At 41.0% G+C, this 24,410-nt stretch overlaps 2 protein-coding genes across 3 annotated transcripts in view; both read left to right on the plus strand.

The window, feature by feature from the left end:
- SGO2 (shugoshin 2) overlaps window positions 1–2,840 on the plus strand; it is a 57,623-nt gene extending 54,783 nt beyond the window's left edge. For both annotated transcript variants that reach the window (XM_034954778.3, XM_014344040.4), the window contains one exon: window positions 2,482–2,840. In XM_034954778.3, the coding sequence (XP_034810669.2) occupies window positions 2,482–2,497 (16 nt within the window). In that variant the 3' untranslated portion in view covers window positions 2,498–2,840. The remainder of the gene's footprint in view (window positions 1–2,481) is intronic.
- A 1,941-nt stretch (window positions 2,841–4,781) lies between these two features.
- The window catches only part of AOX1 (aldehyde oxidase 1), an 85,548-nt gene continuing 65,919 nt past the window's right edge, over window positions 4,782–24,410 (plus strand). The window contains exons 1-9 of the mRNA XM_003820713.4: window positions 4,782–5,189; window positions 12,168–12,225; window positions 14,295–14,391; window positions 16,419–16,527; window positions 18,658–18,784; window positions 21,174–21,235; window positions 22,156–22,245; window positions 22,905–22,985; window positions 23,584–23,728. Of these exons, the coding sequence (XP_003820761.2) occupies window positions 5,145–5,189; window positions 12,168–12,225; window positions 14,295–14,391; window positions 16,419–16,527; window positions 18,658–18,784; window positions 21,174–21,235; window positions 22,156–22,245; window positions 22,905–22,985; window positions 23,584–23,728 (814 nt within the window). The 5' untranslated portion in view covers window positions 4,782–5,144. The remainder of the gene's footprint in view (window positions 5,190–12,167; window positions 12,226–14,294; window positions 14,392–16,418; window positions 16,528–18,657; window positions 18,785–21,173; window positions 21,236–22,155; window positions 22,246–22,904; window positions 22,986–23,583; window positions 23,729–24,410) is intronic.

Consider the following 24,410-nt stretch of genomic DNA (forward strand, 5'->3'; position numbering starts at 1 on the left):
ATAGTGTTTTCAATGTCGTTTTTAAGTTTCTCCTTTTCTTCAGGAGTTATTAGGAGGTTTTAAAAATTCCAGGTAGATGAACCTTTCTGGTTTTTTGTTTTTATTTGTAAATCTAGTTTTATTGCATTTTGGTCAGAAATTATTTATTGTAATATTTCTGCTTTATGGAAATTGCCAGTATTTTCTTTGTGACCTACTATAGGATCAGCATTTATAACTGTGCTGTGATTGCTTAGATGTATATTCTCCATAATCAAGGTCTAAAGTTTGATATATATCCATGAGATTTACTGTATTTATTATGTTGCTTAGATCTTCTGTCTCTTATTTTTTGTAAATAAGTGATCTGTTTTGTACTAAGGTTATACTAAGAGTTGTATATTAAAATCTACTGTGTCCTGTGTTTCCATGTATCTCCTGTAGTTTTTGCTTCAGAAGGGTGGTTGCTCTGCTTTTTGCTATGTAAATATCATGATTATTACTTATTCATTTTGGATTATGGCCTGTATTATATTAAAAATGTCCTCATTTGTCATGTTCAGTGCTCTGGACTAAAGACTTTAAAAACATATTTATGAGACCTTCCTGATAACTCCTACCACTCCTATCTTCAATACCTATGATGATCATTCCATAATAGCAAGCAGCTTTAATTAGGATGTACTTTCATGGGAGCTACTAGAAGCTGTGATATACCTAGTGTATACCATTTCCAATCCAAAAAGAAGGAAGAAAAAAAAGTGGCAACTGGGTGGTCATCACTCGGAATTTATACTGAATGTTGTGGCTTTTGCTTTTAAAAATTTTACCAACTAAGCTGTATAGCAAATCATCTGCATGCACTGTACATTTAAACTAAAATAGAACATTATTTCCTTACAGCATTTTGCTATGTTTTATTTAGAATAGGTACTTCTTTTGAAAGGATTAATTAAACTCTATCTAATTACCCAAGGCAGTGGTATCACACTGGCTCTGAAGAGGAGTACGAAGGAGTAAAAGAGACCTTTCCACCTAATCTTGTATACCTTTTTAAATTTGGGACCATGTCTATGTATTTCATCTAAAAACCACACTTACACACATGCATGTAAAATATAACTAAACTCCATATCTTGAAACATGATGTATTAGGTGCAGGAATCTACCCTTTTACTGAAAAAATAAAATTATTGGGTAAAATACTAAAAAACATACCTTGAACGCATTTCTTAACTAATGACTATTAGCCAACCAACATTTCTTTTAGTAGGAAAGTAAGAAAAGCTCAGATCAAAGATCAAATGATAGCAGGAACTCAGAGGGGAACTGACCTTATCCTGAAGATATTTGTCTAACTAGGTGAACCTAAACATTGCATTCACAGCCCTATGGGGCTAGGGACAGAAGACAAATCCTAGGGTTTATCCAAAATAAAGAGTCTAATAGATCTTCCATAAAGTTGATCTACTTTCTCAGTAAAAGAGCAAACTAAAAATAACCTCCCCACTAGCTTGCTCAGCCCCAGGAAATAACTTGGGTGCTGAATTAAGGAGGAAAAAAATCTTTCCTTAGAATTCATAACCAAAATACAGCCTTTATTGCAGATTATAGCTGGAATTCACAATATTTCGAAGGCAAAAAAAAAAGTTAAGCTGAGGATTTAGTATAATTAGTGCATGAACTATAGTGCTCTGTTGTCTATTAGAAGCAAATATTTTGTAGGGAGTTGTCCATCTCACACCTCAACATGTTTTGCACAGCCCAAGTTGCAAGGAAAATGAAGGGCTACCTCATAGTAAAGAAAAACATTACATACACAGGGGAACAAGGTATCAGCAGAAACAGCAATCAGACACAGAATATAAAATGTTTAATGTTTCAATAAAGGAGAGGCTTGAAAATGAATGAAGATGTTGAGTGGAAAAAGTCACAGAAAAACACCTACAGTACAATTCCATTGATATAAAGATATCTATCAAACAGATAAAACCAAACAATATACTTTTTGGGAGAGCAATACACAAGTGCTTAAAACAAAACTGTAAAGAAAGGAGTGATAATAGAATTCAGGATAGTGGTCCCTTTTTGGGGGAGGAGAGGGATGTGATCAGAAAGGGGCATATTGGAGGTGTGGTAATATTTTGTTTCTTAACCTGGGTGTAGGAACATGAGCATTTACTTTGTTTTTAAATTGTATATTTTCACATGTTCTTGAACATATGCTAAATTTCTAATAAAAAGGAACTATGTAATAAACACGTAATGTATAAAATCTATGTTGATTAATTTTTCTTAAATATTTGAAATGAATTATTTGAAGTACTCTGATAGAACTATAAGATTTAAGAAAAATTAGAGTATTTCAAGTATTTAACAAAGCTTATGGTTTAAGGAAACTTCTTTTCTACTGATATGATGAAACAATTTTCTTCTCCATGCTTCACAGCAAAAGCATTAATTTTGGGTTGTTGTTAATCTTCCTTTTTTTCTACTTTGCAGCAAGATGAGAAGATGAAGTGAATTTATGGATTCTGGTTTTTCTGAATTTTCCAAGCATAAGGAATCAAAACAGAAATATAGTATCAAGAAGATGAAATGCTTAATGAAAAGGTTTTTTTGTTGTTGTTTCTTTGGCCTTTCATGGAGTGTTGGTTTGTCCATTCTTAATGTTTATTAATAGGTATATGTGCATAAAATAGCTATTTTGTAACATTAAACTTTTTGAGTCATTTTGGTCATCATATAACTTACCTTCCTGTTTATTTAAGCTTCTTTTTACCTAGTAGCCTTTAACCAAACAATAACCTTTTAACCAAATAAAATGTGTTAATAAATACCTTTGCATTGGTTATCTTGTATACTAGGCTGTCTTGTTTTGCTGTCTGTTTTTAACCCATTCAATATATGTGGACATCCAAAAGGGTTTAAAAACCACCTCCTGCCCTGGCCCGTTTTCTCTCCCTTCATTCTTCTGTTTTCAGAAATACATGTTGAATGTCAGCTTCTGTATTATTTCTATTATATGTAATCTGATGACTTAGAGGAGGAGATTAACCTTTCAGGCTCTTTTGAATTTGGTTTTTATAACTTGGTTTTAAAGATCACTTACTCTTCCAGTAATAAGTAGTAATAAATCCTGTTCATATCTGAGATCAATACACAGTTTATTGAATTCAAGTGACTACTCAAACTCTATTCCACCTAGATGGAAAACTTTTTTAGACAATATCTGACCACTAACGCGGTGGGCCCAGAATTCTGCATCTTAATCAGATGCTTCAGGTGAGTCCGTCCGAGGATTGTCCTAGTACCACACTTTGAGAGACTGCAGTAGGGGTACAGAGTGCTGGAGGGGTTTAGTCAATAGCTCTAGTGAAGGATGGATAGTTTTATTCAAAGAATCCCAGTTGATGAATGAAGAAGAAATGCTAGAATTAGAAAAATTGCAAACCCCTATTAAAACTACCGCTCAGGCAATGCTCAACAATGGATGTAAAACAATTAGGTGAAATGTTGATGGAGAAATTCATTACAAAGGAATAGCCCTCTGAACCCACTGATCAATGTTAGCATCATTACGAATGAAACAACCAGACACCATATGCTTCCTGCTGTGCTGCAATATTAATTATATGGTACCACCTATGAAGTGTTCTTGCCCTCTCCCCCCCAAAAAATTGAACCTGAATTTAATCAAAGCTTTAGATCTAATATTTAGTGCATAGGAAATAAGTAGAGTAGAAAAACAATACCAGGGAGAAGCAATTAGCCACATTCAAAAAATGGTTCATTTCAATAGAACAACTGACCTGGTTTCTTTTTCAATGTGTTAATAGTGTTAAAAAGTCTGTTTTAGATCAAAAGAGACTGATGAGACCACATGCAAATACATTGCACAGCTCTTGTTTGATTCAAAGAAGTCAAGTGTAAAAGACATTTTTTAGACACGTGAAATGGTGTTGCGGCTGACTAAAAGGATGTGTATGTGTGTTTTTGAAGTATTTAGGGCTAAAATATGTCCAGGATTGGCTTTTAAATACTACAAAAAATGGAGTATGCCAAAACGTTGACCATTGTTAAAGCTCAGTGAAGGGCAGGTAGATGCCAGTTGCACTCTTCACTTTTATGTGCAAAGTTTGGAAAATTTCACAATAAAATTTTTGTGTTTACATAAATGAAATAACATGGGAAAATGTTCTAAGGTATGGCAAGTGAAAAGAAGCCTGGAAAATAACTAGTTTATCCCACTTAAGTTTTTAAAGGTGTTAAAAGTACATGTTTCAAAAAGTAAGGATAGACTAAAAAAGTGAACGGTGGTAAGTTCTAAGTTGTGGGCTTACAGGTGTTCTTTATTTTTATGCTTTGCTGTATTTTCCAAGTTTTTTTTTAAGTTTTCCAAGATGTTTTACATCTCTGTTCTTATTTACCAGATAAACTTTGTGGTTAGTTACTGGATAAACTGTAAATAGTGATAAAATTTTTAAGTTTATATCAAGGTAGCACTTCATTTTAAAACCAGTAATTATTAGGTTGGTGCAAAATTAATTGCAGTTCTTTGCCTTTGGAAGTAATGGTAAAAACCGCAATTACTTTTGCACCAACCTTATATTTCTAAAAGATCAAGTTGTAAACCTATTTGTTTTCCCTAAGATCCGCTCTTGCAGAGTTGGAATAAATATGATTGTTTACACTTAAGAGTCCAGGACTACAGCAGGCCTGGTTGGAGGGGAGGTACTAATGTTCCCAGACTTAAATCCAGCTGGAACACCACCTAAAATATGCAGTAACATAAGACCATCAAAAGCAATGTCCCAGGACTTACAATGTTTGCTAAGACGCAAGAGGGTGTGACACAGACGCTAAGCGCCACTGGCGAGGAGATGAAGGGGTCGTCTTCATCTTCGCCGGATGATTTCCGCCCACATAGAGGGCGCCAGTGACGCCCACACACGTGCTGGTGTCCCGGGAAGAGTTCCTGGCAAAGAGCTCAGGAACGTTGGATCTTAATCAAGGCTTTCTCCGTCGGGGTGGATGGGTTGGACTTTAGGCTCCAGCAAGCCCCGCCCCACTCGGCGGGTCGGTGCCGCCGGGTCCCAGGTGCCCGCTACTTCCCAGAACCTCCGCCTCCCGCTCCGGGCCCTCGAACCAGCGCGGACACCACAATGGACCGGGCGTCCGAGCTGCTCTTCTACGTGAACGGCCTCAAGGTGAGCTCCCGCGGGCTTCCTCTGCCCCAGACCTGCGGCCAGGGCCGGGGCAGAGAGGAGCCCCTGCCGTTCGTCCCATCCTTTCGTGCCCGCCGTTTAAGGCACTCAGGCACGGACTGGCTTTCTCCTGTAACAGCGGCTTTGCCTTCGCATTCCCACCCCCGCCTCCGGGGCAGCTAAAGGCTGCGTTTTCAGGGACTGTCCTGGATCTTTGGGCCCCCACCTTCCTCATGTTCCCCTTTCCTCTCCTTCCAAGGCTCACAAGCTGATTTCCAACCACACGCCCTCCCTAAACAGTAAGACAAAAAGTATTCTTGCCCATCAGGGTCAGCACTCCCAGATCTTCGTTCCCTCAATCCCAGCCGATAACGGGAACGTCCCCAGTACACTGACAGCAGCCTACAGAAATGGCTGAGCCTCAGCTCGCGGGGTGCGTTGGGAAGCGCAGAGAGCAACTTAGATTCGGGACAAGACCGTAGAGACGAACACATTCAAACCACCCCCATCGTTTCTCAGATGAAGAAATCGTTACTTTCCAAAGTCACAGCTAGTTCCTGGCAGAGCTGAACCCAAGTCAGGCTCTGGGGGCTCCAAGGTCCTCACGGGTTCCACTGCTGGGTGTGGGCTCTGTCGCCTCAGAAGCTGGGCTCGCTCTGCGCAACCCGAGGGACAGTTCCAGGCAGTGTCCGATGTTTGGGAGCAGCAAAGCCCCGTGGGCATCCTTTAAAACACCCCCCTTAATGTGAGCATCAACTCTGCTCACTCTTAATGTTCCAGTTTCATTGACATTACTCTGAAGGAGGAAACTGAGGCAGGAAGGTTAAGGAGCTCCCTTGAGAGCTGTGGCTCACGCCTGTAATCAGCACTTTGGGAGACCGAGGCAGGAAGATTGCTTGAGCCCAGGAGTTCGAGTTTAGCCTGGACAACATGGCGAAACCTTGTCTCTACAAAAAAAAACAAACAAAACAAAACAAAAAACCGGTGTGGTGGTGCGTGCCTGCAGCCCAGCTACTGGGGAGGGTGAAGGAGAAGGATTGCTTGAGTCTAGGAGTTCAAGGTTACAGTGAGCTGTGATCACACCACTGCACTCCAGCTTGGACAAAAGAGTGAGATCCTATTTCTTAAAAACAACAAAAACAGAGCTAACAACCAAGCAAGAGCAGTGGCACCTGATTTCCCTGGTGCTCGTGTTGGTGCCGGTTCATTCAGAGCCACCTGTGACCACTGCTTCTGGCTAAGGGCAGCCACAACACTTTTCCTGACGGGCACCAGCTGCCTCCCCTGGAAGCTAACCAGTGTGAAGCACCAGGCCCTAGTTGTGAGGCCTGTTCTAAGACCCTGAGCCTAATTTCATCTGTGGTTTTGTATTATGTTTCTTAAAGAGGATCCCCCAAATTGTACATTAGGCCCCTCAAAAACTTTGTCTGCCCCTGCTGCCTGGGTTCTACATTGGATAAGATGAGCTAGTTTTTCCTGATCTGTAACGGGGGTCATTAGGACCCCTTCACAGGACTGCTGTGAGGGTGAAATATGAAAATGGGGTGAGGTGATTGACATTATGTCATTTTTTTCTTCTTTTGCATAATAGAATGGTATAGTAAACACAACACTGGCTTTGTTGTTTAGACAAACAAGTCTTCAATTCCAATTCTAATTCTGATTGAGAAAACCTAACCTCTCAGAGGCCCAGTTTCTCTGTTAAAAGGGGATCATACCACTTACTTCATAAAGAGTGATCATGAGCATTCAATCCACTTATTTGTTAAGGGCCTACCGTATGCCAATCAGTGTTCCAGGCTTATGAGATACAGCAGAGCACAGAAATAACAAGTCCTTGCGTGCATGGAGCTTACATTGTGCTGGGGAGATAGCAAGCATATAAATACGTGGAAATGTGTAATGTCAGGAAGTGAGAAGTGCTAATATGAAAAATAAAGCACAGCGTGGGGACAGAGAGTGTGCAGGATACTTAGAGGGGATGGATGTTTTGGCCTGTCTGAAAGGGTGGCCTTTGAGCAGTGACTGGGATGCAGTGAGGAGCAAGCCATGCAAACATCTGGGGAGAGAGCATCCAGGCAGTGGGAATGGCAGGTGCAAAGGTCCTGAGGTGGGAGGATTTCTGTCTGCTTAAGGAGGTAGGTTGGTAGGCCTGGCAACATGGGCAGGGGCCAGATTACTAGGGCTTTATAGGTGATGGTAAGGGTTTGGGTTAAATGAAGAAACAGGGATTGTGAGTCTAACATCTCCTCGCTTCTCCTTCCCCCACTTCCAAACAAATATTGGTATTTTTAACATAATGGCCAACAAGTTTGTGCTGTATTGATTTTTAAAATTAGATAAGCTAGTTCTTATCTACGGACTCACTTTGTCTATGGGCCAAATGTCCTGTGGTTATTTGTAAAGTATAATCTGGAGATATTGATTCTGTTTTTGCAATTACCCATTAGAAGAAATTGTGTTAATCTTTCCCTTTCCTTCTCCTCCCTTCTAAATTCTGTTAGGTGTGTGCTTCGGTACTTAATAAACAAGCCTGATTACTTACATGGAAAGAGCTAGAATAAGCTTTTTTTTTTTTTTTTTTTGAGATCAAGTCTCACTCTGTTGCCTCCTGAGTAGCTGGGACTATGAAACTGCAAGCACCCACCACCACGCTAATTTTTGTATTTTTAGTAGAGATGGGGTTTCACTATGTTGGCCAAGCTGGCCTCAAACTCCTGACCCCAGGTGATCTCCCTGACTCGGCCTCCCAAAGTGCTGGGATTACAGGCTTGAGCCACTGTGCCCAGCCTAGCATAAACTTTTTGGTTCCAGAGAGTAAGGGATTGTTGAGAAGAGTATGAGAGAAAATCCACCCTAGAAGAGGGCTTTTGAAGTCAAACACAATCTCTGGAATTAAAAACTCACCTTTGAAAAAGAAGCTTAGAAGTGAAGCCACTTAGGAGAAAATAGGTGACATGATTGGCTTCTATTCTGCTTTTTGCTAAATTTTCTCAGGTCACCAAAAGTTGTCCTCAGGCAGAAGGTAACGACATCTGGAGGCAAGGACAGCGCACATTGGCCAGGGACCTAGTTGCAGAGAGATTTCTGAAACCTTATTCACTCTACCAAGGCCCCCAGAAGAACAGATGACCCATTTAACATGGAGTTTAAGGGAGGAAGAGCCCATGAATAAATTCTGCCATAGATGCCACATAACAACCTCAACTCAGGAAATGAAGCATGTCATTTCATGAGGCAATGAGGTGTGGAAATCAAAGGTATGGGCCTTAGAACTAGTCAGGGATGGGTTTGAATCCTGTGCTATCTGCTCTGCCACTTGGCGGGTCTGGGGCCTCAGGCAAGGTACTTAATGTCGCTGAGCTTCTGTTTTCTCTTTTGCAAAATGGAGCTAATAACAGAACCTTTTCCCTTGAAATTGGGGCTGATTAAGTTGCATAGAGAGAGGTTAGCAGGGTGGGTGTACACAGTAAACAGATTGTAAATTGATATGTGGAAACAATTGTTGCTATCTGGACTATAAAATAATCTGTTTCATTAGCAGAGCCAGAACCTGCTTAGAGGTGTCAAGGATGCTAAGAAGCAGTCATCCTGCATTATTTGCACAATGAGCATAGACTTTTGGTACTGGTGTAGGAATCTGGAAAGAGCAGTTTATTGGCTAGCATTCTCTAAGGTTCTTGGTTTACAAGGCTGAGAGAGGAAATTTCTGGGCTTCTGGAATGGCTGCAATGATTCAGAGAAAAGTGGAGAAGGTGGAGGCACCTTAGGCAGAAAGAAGTAACAAGCAAAATGAATTTTAAAAGCAACCTAAAGCTCAGGAAGATGTGTCCTCATGGCTGTTCCCTGAGGCTTCTTTCTCTCCTCTGAGGCTGCTGTAGATTATTGTTCTCTACTAACTGCATCTCACAGCATACACCCCTTTCTTTCCTCCTCTTCTACCTCTCAGCTTTGTCCCTTCACATGCACCTCTACCCCTTCCTTATTTTCTACTCTCTCTCCTCTTATCTCTCTCTTCCTTTCTCTTTCTGACTCTCTTGGATCTGGCAGGGCCTCCTCAGGCACTAGTCACTGGCAGTACACAGAGAAAAGTGATTTCTTAACCAAGTACAGCATGAACTTGGACTCTCCCAAAAGGGCTGGCAGTGATACAGAGGGGCAGATTCCACCCTCAGATTCAAGACTATGCTGAGATGAGTACATGCAATGACCCTGACCTGAGAACTGGCAACATCTCTCAAATCCAGAGTCAACCAGAATAACTGTTACCCATCCCCTGTATGCCTTCTAGCCTCCCTCTGAGTCCTAACCTCCCTGTTTCATTCCCAGAGCTGCCAGGACAAGATGCGTGCTAGATCTCTGCCCCTAATTCCTCCAAATACAACACTCACTACATCAAAACAACAACAACAACAACAACAACAAAACACATTTCAAACTGGTGGGACTTTGAGCCAGATTCCAATCCCTTGAAACATTTCCTGGAACACATACCCAAACAAGCATGACCACCTTCTTCCATGAATTCCTTCCTCAAATATAGAAATATTCCTCAAGCCTAAAATGCTATTCTTTACTAACTAGGCTACCCAGACCCTGTCTATCCATTAAAACGGGGCTTCTATTGTTTACCATCATATCTAGGAACAGACATTGTGAGGTTGGGGCAGAAGCTTTATGGTGTTATCTGAGACCCACGTTTCTTCTCTCTTTTTTCTCTCCTGCCATTAACATGTTGCCTCATGGTCTAAGATAACTGCTGGGGTTCTAGCCATTTCATCCCTATTCCAAGTAGCGGGAAGGAAGAAAAGGAGAATGCATGCCAGGATAGACAACCTACAGTTTCTGCCACCAATAACTTCTGTGTTTTTCTTTATTTTTCATCTGTTCAGATGCCCAAGTCTATGAGAAATTCCTTCCTTCTTGGTATCTCATACCAAATCATACATAGCATGTTCCAGTCATTCATTTCATTAATTAACACTTATTACATCCTGTGATATTTCCCCACCACCAAGCTCAGTGTTTGGCATAAAGAAGAATAGCAGAAGATGGCTTCTTTCAGGATCGAGATAGTCTTGTACACACACAAATAATTATGATACAGTGTAAAAAGTGTCATAAAAGAAGAGGTGAAGACATCAGCCATAGGAACAAAGAGGAGGATGGTTACTTTGAGATGCGGAAGGGTATTTTAGGTGGCAGAACTCTCCATAGAGAACACTTGAGCAGGGTGGTGAATGACATACCAAATTCTGCCAAGAAGAGAGGAAGGATTTTCAGGACAGAGGGAACCTTGCATGCAAATGCAGTGAAGGTGAAAGTCCAACGTACCCCCTGGACTGTCCAGTTCATCCATGTGGCCTGAGTTTGAATTTCTTCTTGTATTCCGGAAATAGTTGGTTATTAATTCACCTAAGATCCACTCAGTGTACTCATTTAAAAAGCACATTTTCTGGTTCCCTCTACCAGAAATCCTGATTCCATAGTGGTTTCATTTTAACAAGCATCTCCATGATTCAGGAATTCCCAGAATGGCAGTTTGGCAGCCAGGAGCCACGTTAAATTTAGGCATATACATGAGACGATCAGGCTTGGGTTTTACAGCAGTCACTCTGGTCGTGGTGCAGAGGACGATATTGCGGGTACCAAGAGTGGAGGCAGGGAGAACTCTCAGGCAGGTCTTATAATCATTCAGACAATAGGTGATATGGGCTCATGCGCAGTGACAGTAGGAGAGAAAGGAGTTTAGAGGAACATTGGAAGCCCAAGTGGAAGAACTTGGTGACACTGATTGTGGTGGATTGGGAAAAAAAAAGTTGAAAATAGCTCAGGTTTTTTAGCTTAGATGACCTAGCAGATACTGAGGCCATTAAAAGGTTAAGGAAAAGAAGGGAAGGAGTAAGTAAGTTTGGAAAATAAAATAAAGAGTTCCATTTGAGAGCCAATTAAGTTGAAGATACCTGAGAGGCACCCCATATTTTTTCTTATCACATACACACACACAAACAGACACACATGCACCAATCTTTCTATATTGCAGACTCTTCTAGGGCACAGATCTGACCTTGGCAATTGGCATATGCCTCACCTTGCCTGGCATACAGCCTGTTAGAATTGAGGGTGAGGCAGCAGCCCTAGAATAAGCATATGTCCACTCCTCACCTACTACTTCCCAGGAGGGAAAATTACTACAATATGGTGAAAGATGAATTCAGCTTCTGAAATGGCAAAGCAAGTCATGCTTCTTGTGTTCTATGAATCCAAAAGAAATGTCAAATTTTTGTGAAAAAAGAGAAAACATGATCACTTTGGAAAACATAACCAATCTTGACATTTTGATGTCATCCTCGAGAAAAAACAGCATGCTGTTCTGCTGCTATGCTGCCAGGCTGCTCCCATGAACTTGCCTAAGTATGTCCTTGCTGCACAGTTTTGCATCACTTAGCATACATGTTTTATCTTCCCCTTTGTTTATTTGATTGGGGCCATGGCTGGTTATCTTTTACTGGAAACCACAATTATTTGAACAAGATAAACAAACAAGTCTTTTTAAAAGTTAACTATATCAATTTCTCAGAGGCTATTCTATTCCAGCAATTCCCCTCCCTCCTTTCCTTTCTTATTTCATCCACTCCTCCCCCAAGTCTGAATGTTCTACTAATGTCTTTACTCTCACCTGCTTTAAACTTTCTAGAAAAAACTGGACAGGAGGTAGTGTTCCTGTTAGCAGAAACAACAATTGCCTTAGAGAACAGCGATAATTCAGGACCAAGGACAGGAGCACAATTGTGGTGGGGTTCAAGATTACACATAAGAGAGGTGGTTTGCATATCACAGGTGTTCCATAAAGCTGAAATCTACTTGAAAATATGAGTAAAAGGGCTAATTAACATGCATTTCCCTCAAATTAGTGTGATCCTACCAATGTGAATTTCATATTAGCTCTCTCAACTAACTCTTATTTTCCCTTTGGTATAGGTGATAGAAAAAAATGTCGATCCTGAAACAATGCTGTTGCCTTATTTGAGGAAGAAGCGTATCCTTTTCTTTACTTTGACTGTGTATGTGTGTGTGTATTTGTATAACTCCAATATCCTCATTAAATGATATTTCAAATATACATTAGAGACACTGAGACATATTCCCTACTATCATGGTTTTATGCTCATATTTGAGAAAGTCCTATCATTTTATAGGCAGTGCACAAATGTGGCCGTCAGAAGAACCAATTTTCTTCTAGTCTCTGTATAAAATGGAGAAACTAGTAATGGAAACTTAATAGACGTTAAAAGGACCTAATTAAGCATCCTTTAGAATTAAGAGTCACAATATTTATACTCTGTCCTTAAGGACTAATTATTATGCCCATTAGGAAAAGAGAGCACAGAAGTCATCTGAAATGAAAGTAAAAGAAAAATGGAAGAACTAAACCTGAAAATGTTATCCTAGAAAAACTTGCCAAATAAATGCCATCAAAGGAATGTATTTTTAGCTTGCTATGCATGAACTCCAGTGGGCTACCCGACGGTGAAAGACACTACTGAATTATATGCAAAATTATGTTTCAAAGGGGGTGTGTACATTTTTCCCCCTGGAGAGAGTAAAATTACCAAAAGAGTACATAACTCCAAAGCATCAATAATTATTTTTCAGACACATGAATATGTTTCTGAAACATGATCATGAAAGTCATTCAAGATCTTTAGACATAAAAAAACAATGAACATGACTCCCTGATTATCCACAGTACCTATGTATAATATTTAAAGTTTGGTTCACTGTGAGTGACAGAAAACTCCACCTCATGGTAAACAAGATAGAAGGTAGGAGTTTCTTTCTTTCTCATTATGTTAGTTCAGGTTCTTCAGGATGTGGACAGCAAAAATGAGATTAAATGTGCCAGGATTTTATTAGGAGAAATGCCTGTGGGAAAGGAAGTAGGGAGTGAATCAGAGGAGACTTAGGGAGCCATTTGATCACCATGTAAGTCTGACCCTGGAGATAAGGTTGAGTGGAAGGGCCCTAGACTGCTGGTCAGTCTAAGGCATGTTCTTCAGAACCACTGGGGATGGTTGACAAGGACTCCATGTCTCTCCATAGCACTAAGCCATTGGTGGAGAGCAGTCCATGGGAAGCATGGTCTTAATGAAAACTGGAGTGATCAGTATTAAAGTACAGCAACAGGGTCCCTTGGTCAGTTACCCTCTGTGTTGAAGGGAGGTCTGTGAGGCATGTTTGCATGGCTATCACACTCACATAAAGGAAGCCCACAGGTAGGTGGATCAGAGCTGGTAAAGCAGTGTCACAATGTTGTTGAGGAACCAAGCAGCACCTTCCTCAGCACACAGCTTTCTCCCCACCGTCAGAGATGACTAATGGAGGCCCAGCCCTCATATCTGAATTCCAGCAAATAGGAAGAAGTAATGAGCAAAGAAAGAAGCACCCCTCTCCTTTTAAGGACACTCTTCTCCTGGAAGTCATACACAACACTTATAATTACATCCTAGTAGCCAGCACTGTTAATGACCCCACCTAGCTGCAGAGGAGTCTGGGAAAGTCTGTTTTTTACTCTGGGAAGCCATGTGTGTGGCTAAAAATCAGTGTTTCTATTTCTAAGGAATAATGAGAGAACAGATATTAGGGAACAGGTGGCAGCTTTTGCCACTGAAAGGCAGAGAAATACACAAACATGGCTAAGATGACACAAATATTCCAAGCATTATCTACAATTTAATATTTTGCTTTGTGTCATCAAAGACAGAGATAAGGATGAGAATAAATGTGCAATGTGTTCATACCTTCAAATACTCAAGTGCTTACATATATAGACCCTTCTTTTTTCAGTTCAGCCCTATTTTTAGCAACCTGACGTCCTGTTGTTTTCAAAGGGAGAATGCAAGATATAACACACAAAAGGAAATCAAGAATTTACAAGATTATTATAGCTTCTATAATAGTAATTAAGACATAAACACATTATTTGATGAATATGTATTGAACTTAACTAACATTTAAGAGTCTGTGATATTACTGTTTCCTAGTGGCAGGGCTATTCTAGAAAGAGAATTACATAACACATATGATCTTTAACTATACCTCTTCCAGTTCGACTCACAGGAACTAAGTATGGCTGTGGAGGAGGAGGCTGTGGTGCTTGTACAGTGATGATATCACGATACAACCCCATCACCAAGAGGATAAGGTACCGTACAGCAAAGTCCAGATATGGTTGAATTTTTATAATTTTGAACTTTGTTATATTCCTTCATTTGGTAAATATATATTGAGTACCTACCATGTGAAAAGAACTGGCCACTGGGCATACAATGATGAACAAGACAGACATGGTCCTAGGAATATGAATGTTTTGGGAAAAAAATGTAGCATCAATGAGGATAACATACGGTCAAAGAATTCCCCATCAAAGCCAGGCACAGTGGCACACATTTCTAGCTACTTGGGAGGCTGTCAGGAGGATTGCTTGAGTTTGAGTCCAGCCTGGGCAACACAGCAAGACCTTGTCTCTAAGAAAAAAAAAAAAATCCCCTGTCAAAACTTGAATGGCTCCCTAACTCCCTGTCTGGGGAGGAAAGGCAAGGCTGAAATTGCAGTGGAGGATAATGCCATCAACACATTCATATATTACTCTTCCAGCCCCTAACTTATCTCCTTCCTCCCATCTGGTGCATTCTCCATACATCAGCCAGAGTGATCTGCTTTAATTATCATCAGATCAAGTCATTCCCGTACTTATAAGCCCCCAATGGCTTCCCATTATGTTTAACATCTGTTTATGTTTGGTATTTATCCTTCCTCACATTTGCCAAGTTTCTTGGATCTGTGTGTTGATGTCTTCTGGAAACTTCTCAAGGCATTATCTCTTCAAATATTTACTCTGTGCCACACACTCTTCCCTCTGTTCTTCTGGGAATCCAATTATGCTAATGTTAGACCATTTTACATCATTTCACAGATCGCACTTGAAGGCTAAGGATCTGAGCACTGGTGAGGTTTCAGATATCTGCCTGTGTTCCACACCAAACTACCCGCTGTCTGAACTCTGAGAGGTTCCTCCCTGCTTTACGGCCTGGCTGTCAGCTTTTTAGTTCATGAGGGATTTCTCTTTGCTTACCTCTCTCACCTTCCATGCTTTGGGAGATCTGTCGCAGCCATGCTGCTCTGTCTTTAGCCTCTAGGGAGTGGCGACTACCCTATGCTCTGTGAAGTCTGAGTACCTAGGGTTTCTCTCAGTTCTGTCTTTCCCCCAGCCTTCTTTGTTTAAGGACCAGTATGCTTGGAAAGTTTCTTTTAGCTCTCCTTCCCTGCCTATTTTGGGGAACTACCCCCAGCACTCAGTGATCTCTGGTGGGGAAGAGATTGAAGATAATGCATCCCAGCTTTGTATTTGAATCTGTTGTTATCAGCCCACATGCAACCATTCAAAATTTGTTGGAAGTTGGTCTGGTTTCTCCTTATTCCTGTTTAAGGCAGGTTCCTTTTCCTCCTTCAATTTCAGGAAGAGAATAATTGTATCTCAGGGATGAGAGCAACTGTATCTTCTCTCTTATGAAGGGGTTGTCACATCGGAGTTTAGTTTATTTATTTATTAAGTTTTGCTCATAAAGTTTCTTTGTGTACTCAGCATCTGATGAGCTTTGAAAATGTGATTATGTTCCTCGTATGGTTTACTTTGGTTGTTAGAATGGGAGTGGCAGTCTCTTACAACTCTTAATGGCTTGTTTTTACCTTCTGGTCTTTGTACTAAGGCACCAGTTTCTCCAGTTCTTTAATGTTTAACTTATGCATTCATCAGCGTGACAGTGAGGTGTTGGTGAAGGCTGGCTGCTCTGGTTGCTAATGGAGACCTGGCCTGCCATAGGTGCATGGTTACCTGTGACTAGAGAATGTCAACCCCTCATTCAAGAGCAAAAACCATCAAAGTTGTGACAGTTTTTGATAAGTGGACACCATTCTGGAATTAGAATTAGGAGGCGTAATTTTAATCCTGCCTCTGACACTCTGGCTGTGACCCTGAGTAAATCACTCTGATCCTCAGATTCCACTTCTCTAAAATGGGCCTGTGCCTGAGCTAAGGAGGAAATGTATGTGTAAAACCTGGGGACATTATACAAAAACCTGCCACAGTGGAGAAGCTCAGTGAATGCCTGGCCCCTTTCCCACTGTATGCGACATAATTTGTAATTTGTGCTTTTCTTTTGCATTCTGAAGGCATCACCCAGCCAATGCCTGTCTGATTCCCATCTGTTCTCTGTATGGTGCTGCCGTCACCACAGTAGAAGGCATAGGAAGCACCCACACCAGAATTCATCCTGTTCAGGTGAGGATGTGCCTCTTCCTTATAGGCTTTCTGTGCTTTAGAAACCTCATGACATTGAGTCCCTGAGATTAAGAGAGCGGAGCAGCCTGGGGCCTGCTGGCTCGGCCACTCCAACAGATACAACCTAGTTGGGAACAAGAGTGAAGCCTGGCATATTGGGATATGTGAGTGTTTCTGACTAACTTGTTGGAAAAATGCTTTTGGAAGGCTAGAAAACCTTTTCTTCTCTAAGAATGCCCTGACATTTGTGGGTTTGTTTTTTGTGTTCTAATTCGATGGGACCTATCTATTTGACATCTTCCAAACTCATAAAGAAACAAGAGCCAGGTGCAGTGGCTAACATCTGTAATCCCAACACTTTGGGAGGCCAAGGCAGGTGGATTGCTTGAGCCCAGGAGTTTGAGACCAGCTTAGGCAACATGGTGAAACATGTCTCTACAAAAGTACAAAAATTAGCCGGGTGTGGTGGTGAGCACCTGTAGTCCTGGCTACTCGGGGGTGCTGAGGTGAGAGAATCACTTGAGCCTGGGAGGTTGAGGCTGCAGTAAACCATGATTGCACCCTGTACTTCAGCCTGGGTGACTGAGTGAGACCCTGTTGTAAGAAAGAGAAGGAGAAAAAGAGGGAGAGAGGAGGGAGGAAGGGAGGGAAGGAAGGAAGGAAGGAAAGAAAGGATGAAGGAAGAAAGAGAAAGAAGAGCCATGTGCATTGAGGGATATAATTTTATTTTTTTTTATAAAGTGGAAAACAACATGATCTTAAGGCTGAGTGAAAATTTCAGCTACCAAAAAGCTTTGTTATATTTAGAGCTTGTTTGGAAGACAGATGATAGGAGTTGTCAATAAGTTTTTTGGCTTTTCTCCTAAAGAAGCACCTCGTTAGAGTTTTAGGCTCAAGTAAAAAGGCATCTTCAGACACCTGAGTCTTTATGTATATATTGCCCATAAGAATGCCATTTCTAGGCCAGGCGTGGTAGCTCATACCTATAATCCCAGCACTTTGGGAGGCAGAGGTGGGCAGATCACGAGCTCAAGAGATCAAGACCATCCTGGCCAATGTAGTGAAACCCTGTCTCTACTAAAACTACAAAAATTAGCTGGGCATGGTGGTGCATACCTGTAGTCCCAAGCTACTTGGGAGGCTGAAGCAGGAGAATCACTTGAACTTGGGAGGTGGAGGTTGCAGTGAGCCAAGATCATGCCACTGCACTCCAGCCTGGCAACAGAGCAAGACTCTGTCTCAAAAAAAAGAAAAAGAAAAAAAGCCACTTTTCCTCATTTTTATTGAAGTTAATGAAGATCAAATATGAGAAAAGATAGAAGGAAAAGATAGGAGCAACATAGAAAATGACCCAAGTTCAAATTTGCTAGATTTGAAGGAATCTTGGATTCTGTTTATTTGAAAGATCATTACCCAGAGGGAGAGAATTTTGCCTGGATCATTATGACATATCATTAACTAGAGGGAGAGAATTCTGCCTGGATGCCCATGTGAGACCTGGTCATACACAGGCATACAATACCCTTTCATTTCTTCATTGATGCGGAACTCCCATTGTTACAATGTTGCCAGAAGACAGCTTCCAAAATCGACTTGAACCTTAGAAGTTAGACTCCAAAGCAAAAATGCTAGGGGGAGGGAAAGGTATAAAAGAAACAAAAGCATTTTATTTTTTATTTATTTATTTATTTTCCACTTCTCAACTTGAGTGTAATTTGGTTTATTTCTCTGAAGGATTTCTTTTATCTCAGTAATTCACAACCACAACTGCACGTTGAAACCAACCATGTGGGAATCTTTAAAAGATGTATGCCCGTGCCCCATTCCCAGAGACTCTGTCAGTTGGTTTGTGGTGCTGCGTGGGGCTTGAAATCTTAACACTCTCCGGGTGATTCTCAAGAGTGGTAACCACTGCCTTAAGTGAAGCTCAAAAGCAGATAAGGCCCAACCTCACAACAACCCAGCCCTGGGGAGGGAGGTGCCTGGGATGAGAAGGGCTCTCAGGGGCCTCTGCTGCAATCTTAACATGCAGACAAATCACCTGGGGATCTTGCTAGAATGCAGGCTCTAATTCATTAGGCCCGGGATGGGGCCCCAAATTCTGCATTTCTAACCTTTCTGTGCTTCCAGGAGAGGATTGCCAAGTGTCATGGCACCCAGTGTGGCTTCTGCACACCTGGGATGGTGATGTCCATCTACACGCTGCTCAGGAACCACCCAGAGCCCACTCTGGATCAGTTAACTGATGCCCTTGGTGGTAGGTTATATATGCATGCTTTTATTTTTTAATTAATTTATTTATTTTTTGAGACGGAGTCTCACTCTGTTGCCCGGGCTGGAGGGCGGTGGCGCAATCTTGGCCCCACTGTAATCTCTGCCTCCCAGGTTCAAGCAATTCTTGTGCCTCAGCCTCCCCTCATGCTTTTACTTTTAAACGATGATGATGATAATGATAACAGCTAATATTGGATACCTTTCATGTGCCACACACATTTAATAGTATTAAATACTATTTGAAGATTATCTCATTTGATCCTCACAAAAAATTTATAAGATAGGTACTATTGTTATCCCCATTTCATAAATGGAGAAACTGAGGTTTGGGGAGAGTGATTTGTTCAAAGTTACACCCCCAATAAGTGGAAGAATCGGTTTGTTCAAATCAGGATTCAAACCAACCCACACATTGCATTTGGCTGATGTATTTCTGAAGTCTCTTTTGTTTTTATAATCATTAGAAAGCCAGTTATTCATCAGCCCTTGGGAAGAGTCCTGTTATCTCCACATGCTGCTCCCTCACCACCCTCCCTACTGGGTGGTGGGTGCTTTCAGGACCATATTCAACATCAGAGGGCTGCGATGGTTACAGCATAAAGTCAGAGACTGAGATCTTATGGTGATACTTGATACTTATTGCAAAGAACTGTCTATCCACCCTAGAGCGTTTTTGTCAAGTTCAGGAGCTCAGTGTGTATGTGGTGGGGGGACATCCTCATCAACAAGATTCTAAACACGTTTTTTTAAGTGATACCCTCTCAAGTTCTGTTTCTGGTGAACTTCTCCATGGCTCCATTTGTCTTTGTCTCAGGCCTCCCGAAGACCTCATTTCTCTGCTAGAGAACATGAGCCTAAAGCTCATATGTACACTTACTCTGCAAAAATGTTCCAAGGAAAACCAGAACAAATGGATGTAGAAAGGAGAGACATCGCTCATAAACTGTCTTCTGCCTGATTTCCTTTAGATCTTATCATGAATTTGATTTCATGGCTGTTTATGATGTAAACAAGTGATAAGGGGTTCTCAGATTTCAGGGTACTTAGGTCATACATGGGAATTTGTGGGTAATGAAGATTCCTGGGACCCACCCCTAGAGAGTTTGACTCAGTAATATTGTTTTTTAAATAAGACTTCAGATTTAGGGGTGGAGGAGGAACACCGGACCACACTGAGAGAGAAACGCTGGCCTGATGATTTATTATAAATAAATAATGTGCCCGACTGCTTTCACAGTTTAATAACTACCTTTGCAACAACATAAATGAACCTGGAGGACATTATGCTGAGTAAAATAAGCCAGGCACAGAAGAACAAATACTACATGAGCCCACTTATATGAGGAATCTAAAGTAGTCAAACTCATAGAAGTAGAGAATAGAATGGTGATTACCAGGGCCTGGGGAACGGGAAAACAAAGATGTATTCGTCAAAGGTAAAAAGTTTCAGTTATGCAAAAGGAGTAAGTCCTAGAGATACTGTATAGCATAATGCTTATAGTTAACACTGTATTGTGTACTCAAACATTTGCTGAAAGGGCAGATGTTATAGTAATCACAAAATAAATGAATAAATAAATGGTGAGAGGGAACTTAGAGGTAATAGATATGTTTATAACATTGACTGTGGTGATGGTTTCATGGGTGTAAGACTTATCTCCAAATTCACCAAGTTGTACAGCTTTTTGTATGTCAATAACAGCTCAATAAAATGGATTTTACTTTTAAAAAAAAAAATTAGGTTGGCTGAACACAGTGGCTCACGCCTGTAATCCCAACATTTAGGGAGGCCGAGGTGGGTGGATCACCTGAGGTCAGGAATTTTGAGACCAGACTGGCCAACATGGTGAAACCCTGTCTGTACTAAAAATACAAAAACTAGCCTGACCTGGTGGTGCACACCTGTAGTCCCAGCTACTCGGGGGGCTGAGGCAGGAGAATTGCTTGAACCCAGAAGGTGGAAGTTGCAATGAGCTGAGACTGCACCACCGCACCTGCAGCCTGGGCGACAGAATGAAACCCTGTCTCAAAAATAAAAATAAGTTGTTTTAAAAATAAGGCTTAGCTCTTGAATGTGACTGTAGAGCAAGTTTTTGGCTTGAAATTATTGTGTTGTTTGAGCACCTGTCACAAGCAGAAGGCATAACTTTACAGGAGAAAGTACAAATACCTGAGCTTTTAAAATCTGCCTCAAGATTCTTAATGAAATATCCCAAGTTGCTGTTGAAAAGATCTGACTTTGTAGATTAGGTGGACTAAAATGTCAAACAGATCTTTCCTCTATGATAGGGTCCTCATTTCCATCACACTCTTGGTAGACTGTGCCTCTATCTGGGTCACTTGGCTAACAGAGCTGGGTTTTTCTCCTTCAGGTAACCTGTGCCGTTGCACTGGATACAGGCCCATAATTGATGCATGCAAGACTTTCTGTAAAGTAAGTGGAAAGGACCACATGTTTGAGTATGTTTTCCCCAGTGAAACGAAATGGTAACGGTTGTCAGTAATTAGGGGGGCAGCCATCTTACTAATACATGGCTACTTCTTATCTCCAGGTTTCTAGCTGCTGTTTGTTATTTGATCTTGAGCAGGGCACTTAACCTCATTCATTGAGCTTGCCTTGGTGGTCGCATAATGAACACCTGAGCATTTTGACACTGGCTGTGTGTCATTGCTTCCAAGAGGTCTTTCCTGACCTCTTTGCCTGGTCAGGTACCCTGGCCTGGTGTTCCTATAGCCCTCTGCAAACATGTGATGGGCATACACATGTCCCGTCACAGCTTTGGTCACAATGTGGTGCAACTGATCATTTGCTATCCCATGTCTTCACCAGACCGTGGGCTGCTTCACAGTAGAGGCTGTATATCTCCGGGTCCAGTCACCATATAGTCATTGAGTGGCTACTCAATATTTGTTGAATGAATAAATGAACAAACAAAGTTGAAATGAAGGATATAAGATTGCCCTCTGGAAGTTAAACAATGAATTCAGTATATCATAGATAAGAATAGTGATGACAATAACAATACCTGTTAATATTTATTATTAATATTTAAAATACTAACAATATTAACAGTTAATCATTATTAATATTTACTATTTAATGCTATGTGCCATGCTTAGTTATAAGATCTTTATGTCTTTTAACTTATTTAGTAATCACTGCTATTCAAAATTTCCTATAAGCTCAGGTTTTTCATTTATGTTGGTTTGGATATGTTTAAGTACAAATGGCTCTCTTTCATGGCATCTAACGATATTGATTCAGCATTATGTTTCAACTGGTATTCACCTGCTTTATTTACTAGTTCGTAGAATCAGCAATAAATTCCTAGTGATTTGTTTTTTGTCCACTAGACTTCGGGCTGCTGTCAAAGTAAAGAAAATGGGGTTTGCTGTTTGGATCAAGGAATCAATGGATTGCCAGAATTTGAGGAAGGAAGTAAGGTCAGTGAAATATAAAGCTTTTATAAGGCTTTCTCAGGACATGAACAAGAGCCAACATACTCTTAGGAAGAACAAATGGCTACCCAAGTTGACTAACTTGAGGTATGTCAACATGTGCCTTCTCCCATTCTCACTACATCTCTCTATAAAAAAAATTATATCGCAGCAACTTTGTCCTCATTCCAGATATTATTCCCATTTAAATACAGTTATCTACAGGAGGGAAAACACATTGGTTCCTTAGTGTCTCTTAGCTTTTAAAAGCATTTTTTCAAGTTATTTTTCAAGGGCCAGAAGTAAAGTGGAGATGTCATGAAAATAAAAGAACAGGTAGAACAAGTAGAGACAGGAGAGGTTCAGGGAGCCGTTCTTGTTCCAGCTGTGTCTGCAGTTGCTGCCTCCTCTTCTACTGTCCCCAGACTCCAAAGAGAAGGTACAGGGAGTTGAGGCCTCCAGAGGCCCATTGGCATCAGCACTGAGTTGCTGATGACGAGGTTTGTGTTAGAGCCCTTGGTTTGGAGCGCGGGGATTGTGGCTGGCCAGTGGACTTTTTTGTCGGTTTGCTGTATCTGACCGTGTGTCTATATCTTTTGACCTTATTCCACAAAGGATTTTAAAGTTGCTCGATAACAGTAATTTCTGATACGTTCTCTTTTTAGACAAGTCCAAAACTCTTCGCAGAAGAGGAGTTTCTGCCATTGGATCCAACCCAGGAACTGATATTTCCTCCTGAGCTAATGGTGAGTAAAGCAATGTTGAGCTCATCCTAGAAGAATTCATGGTGAAATATCAGGAAGGGTATTTGTTTATGGGTTCTCTCAAAAGCTGATTGGCAAATAGGTAAGGCCTCTCTGTCATCCTTAGCTCAAGGTCTAAAGAGTATGGACTAAGGAAGAGGAGGAGGAATGGGGGTGGGGTCCCCATGGGGGACAGCTGAGTTGACTGTAAGAAGCAGCAGATAGCATCTATAAAATCGTGAAATCACAGTGTTTGTAGGTATAGACATGTTTCCTACTTTCACTTTTGCTGAAGTTTATTCCTCCATAGAATGATTTAACAAGATTCAGCATGTTACTATATTTGCTAACATTAAAATGATGTTCTTTGAGACAAGAGCACCAAAGGGAGACAGACCAAGCAGTTCCCAGGAGTAAAGAACCATCGTACTTTTATTCTGAATTCTAATTCCTTGTAAAGCTCTACTTTTAGGTCACTTTGTACTTTATTTTTTAGAAGATATGTATTTTCTCCTTCTGTATCTACAGTACTAATGATTGAGTGGAAACAGGTGGAGATGGCATCATTGGGTACCTTGAATCCCTATTGCTTTTTCAATAGATAATGGCCGAGAAACAGCCGCAAAGGACCAGGGTGTTTGGCAGTGAGAGAATGATGTGGTTTTCCCCCGTGACCCTGAAGGAACTGCTGGAATTTAAATTCAAGTATCCCCAGGCTCCTGTTATCATGGGAAACACCTCTGTGGGTATGTAGAACCCCAGGGATTTTTTATAGGGAAATTGAGAAAAAGGGCTTGGGATGGGGCCGGGGTGGGCTGGGGAAACTTCATATACATGTGTTCTCAGGAAAAGCAGTCTGAAATAGCATTTTTAATCATTTGAGCCAGACTTCCTGAGCATTGCTCAAGAGACTTTCTAACTGTTATTAAGTAGATTCCTCTTGCCTCTTATTGGAGCAGTGTCAAGAGTTGCACCGAAGGGGCTTGCTCCATAGCAAACCAGCAGCAGGAGCTCCAGTGACAGCTGTCCTGTCTTTCCTTTTAGGGACTAATCTGGGCCTCAAATTTCAAATTGCTCTTTGTTTCCTCTCTCAGGGTGTCTCAGTAGGTATATGTTTTACTTAAACAACCGCTACAGGGTCTTCCTGTTGCATCCAGTGTATGCTCAGCTTGAGGAGCAGCCCCTAGAGTCTTCCCAGAGAGAATTTTGAATATGCCATATGGCCCAAGTTTCAAGGTTGACAATTCCAGAGTCTTCCAAGTTTGATGAAAATCTATCCAGCCATTCTCTCTGTATGTGATTTGGCAATAAACAGATGAATAGAAAGATACATAATTTTTAGATATTTAAAGATATTAGTTTAATAATAATTTCAAATTTAAAAGGCAGTTAGTTACTTTATTCTAGTCTTATTGATTTTTTTTTTTT

Source organism: Pan paniscus, chromosome 13 (assembly GCF_029289425.2).
Source record: "Pan paniscus chromosome 13, NHGRI_mPanPan1-v2.0_pri, whole genome shotgun sequence".
In the NCBI taxonomy this organism is placed as follows: Eukaryota; Metazoa; Chordata; class Mammalia; order Primates; family Hominidae; genus Pan; species Pan paniscus.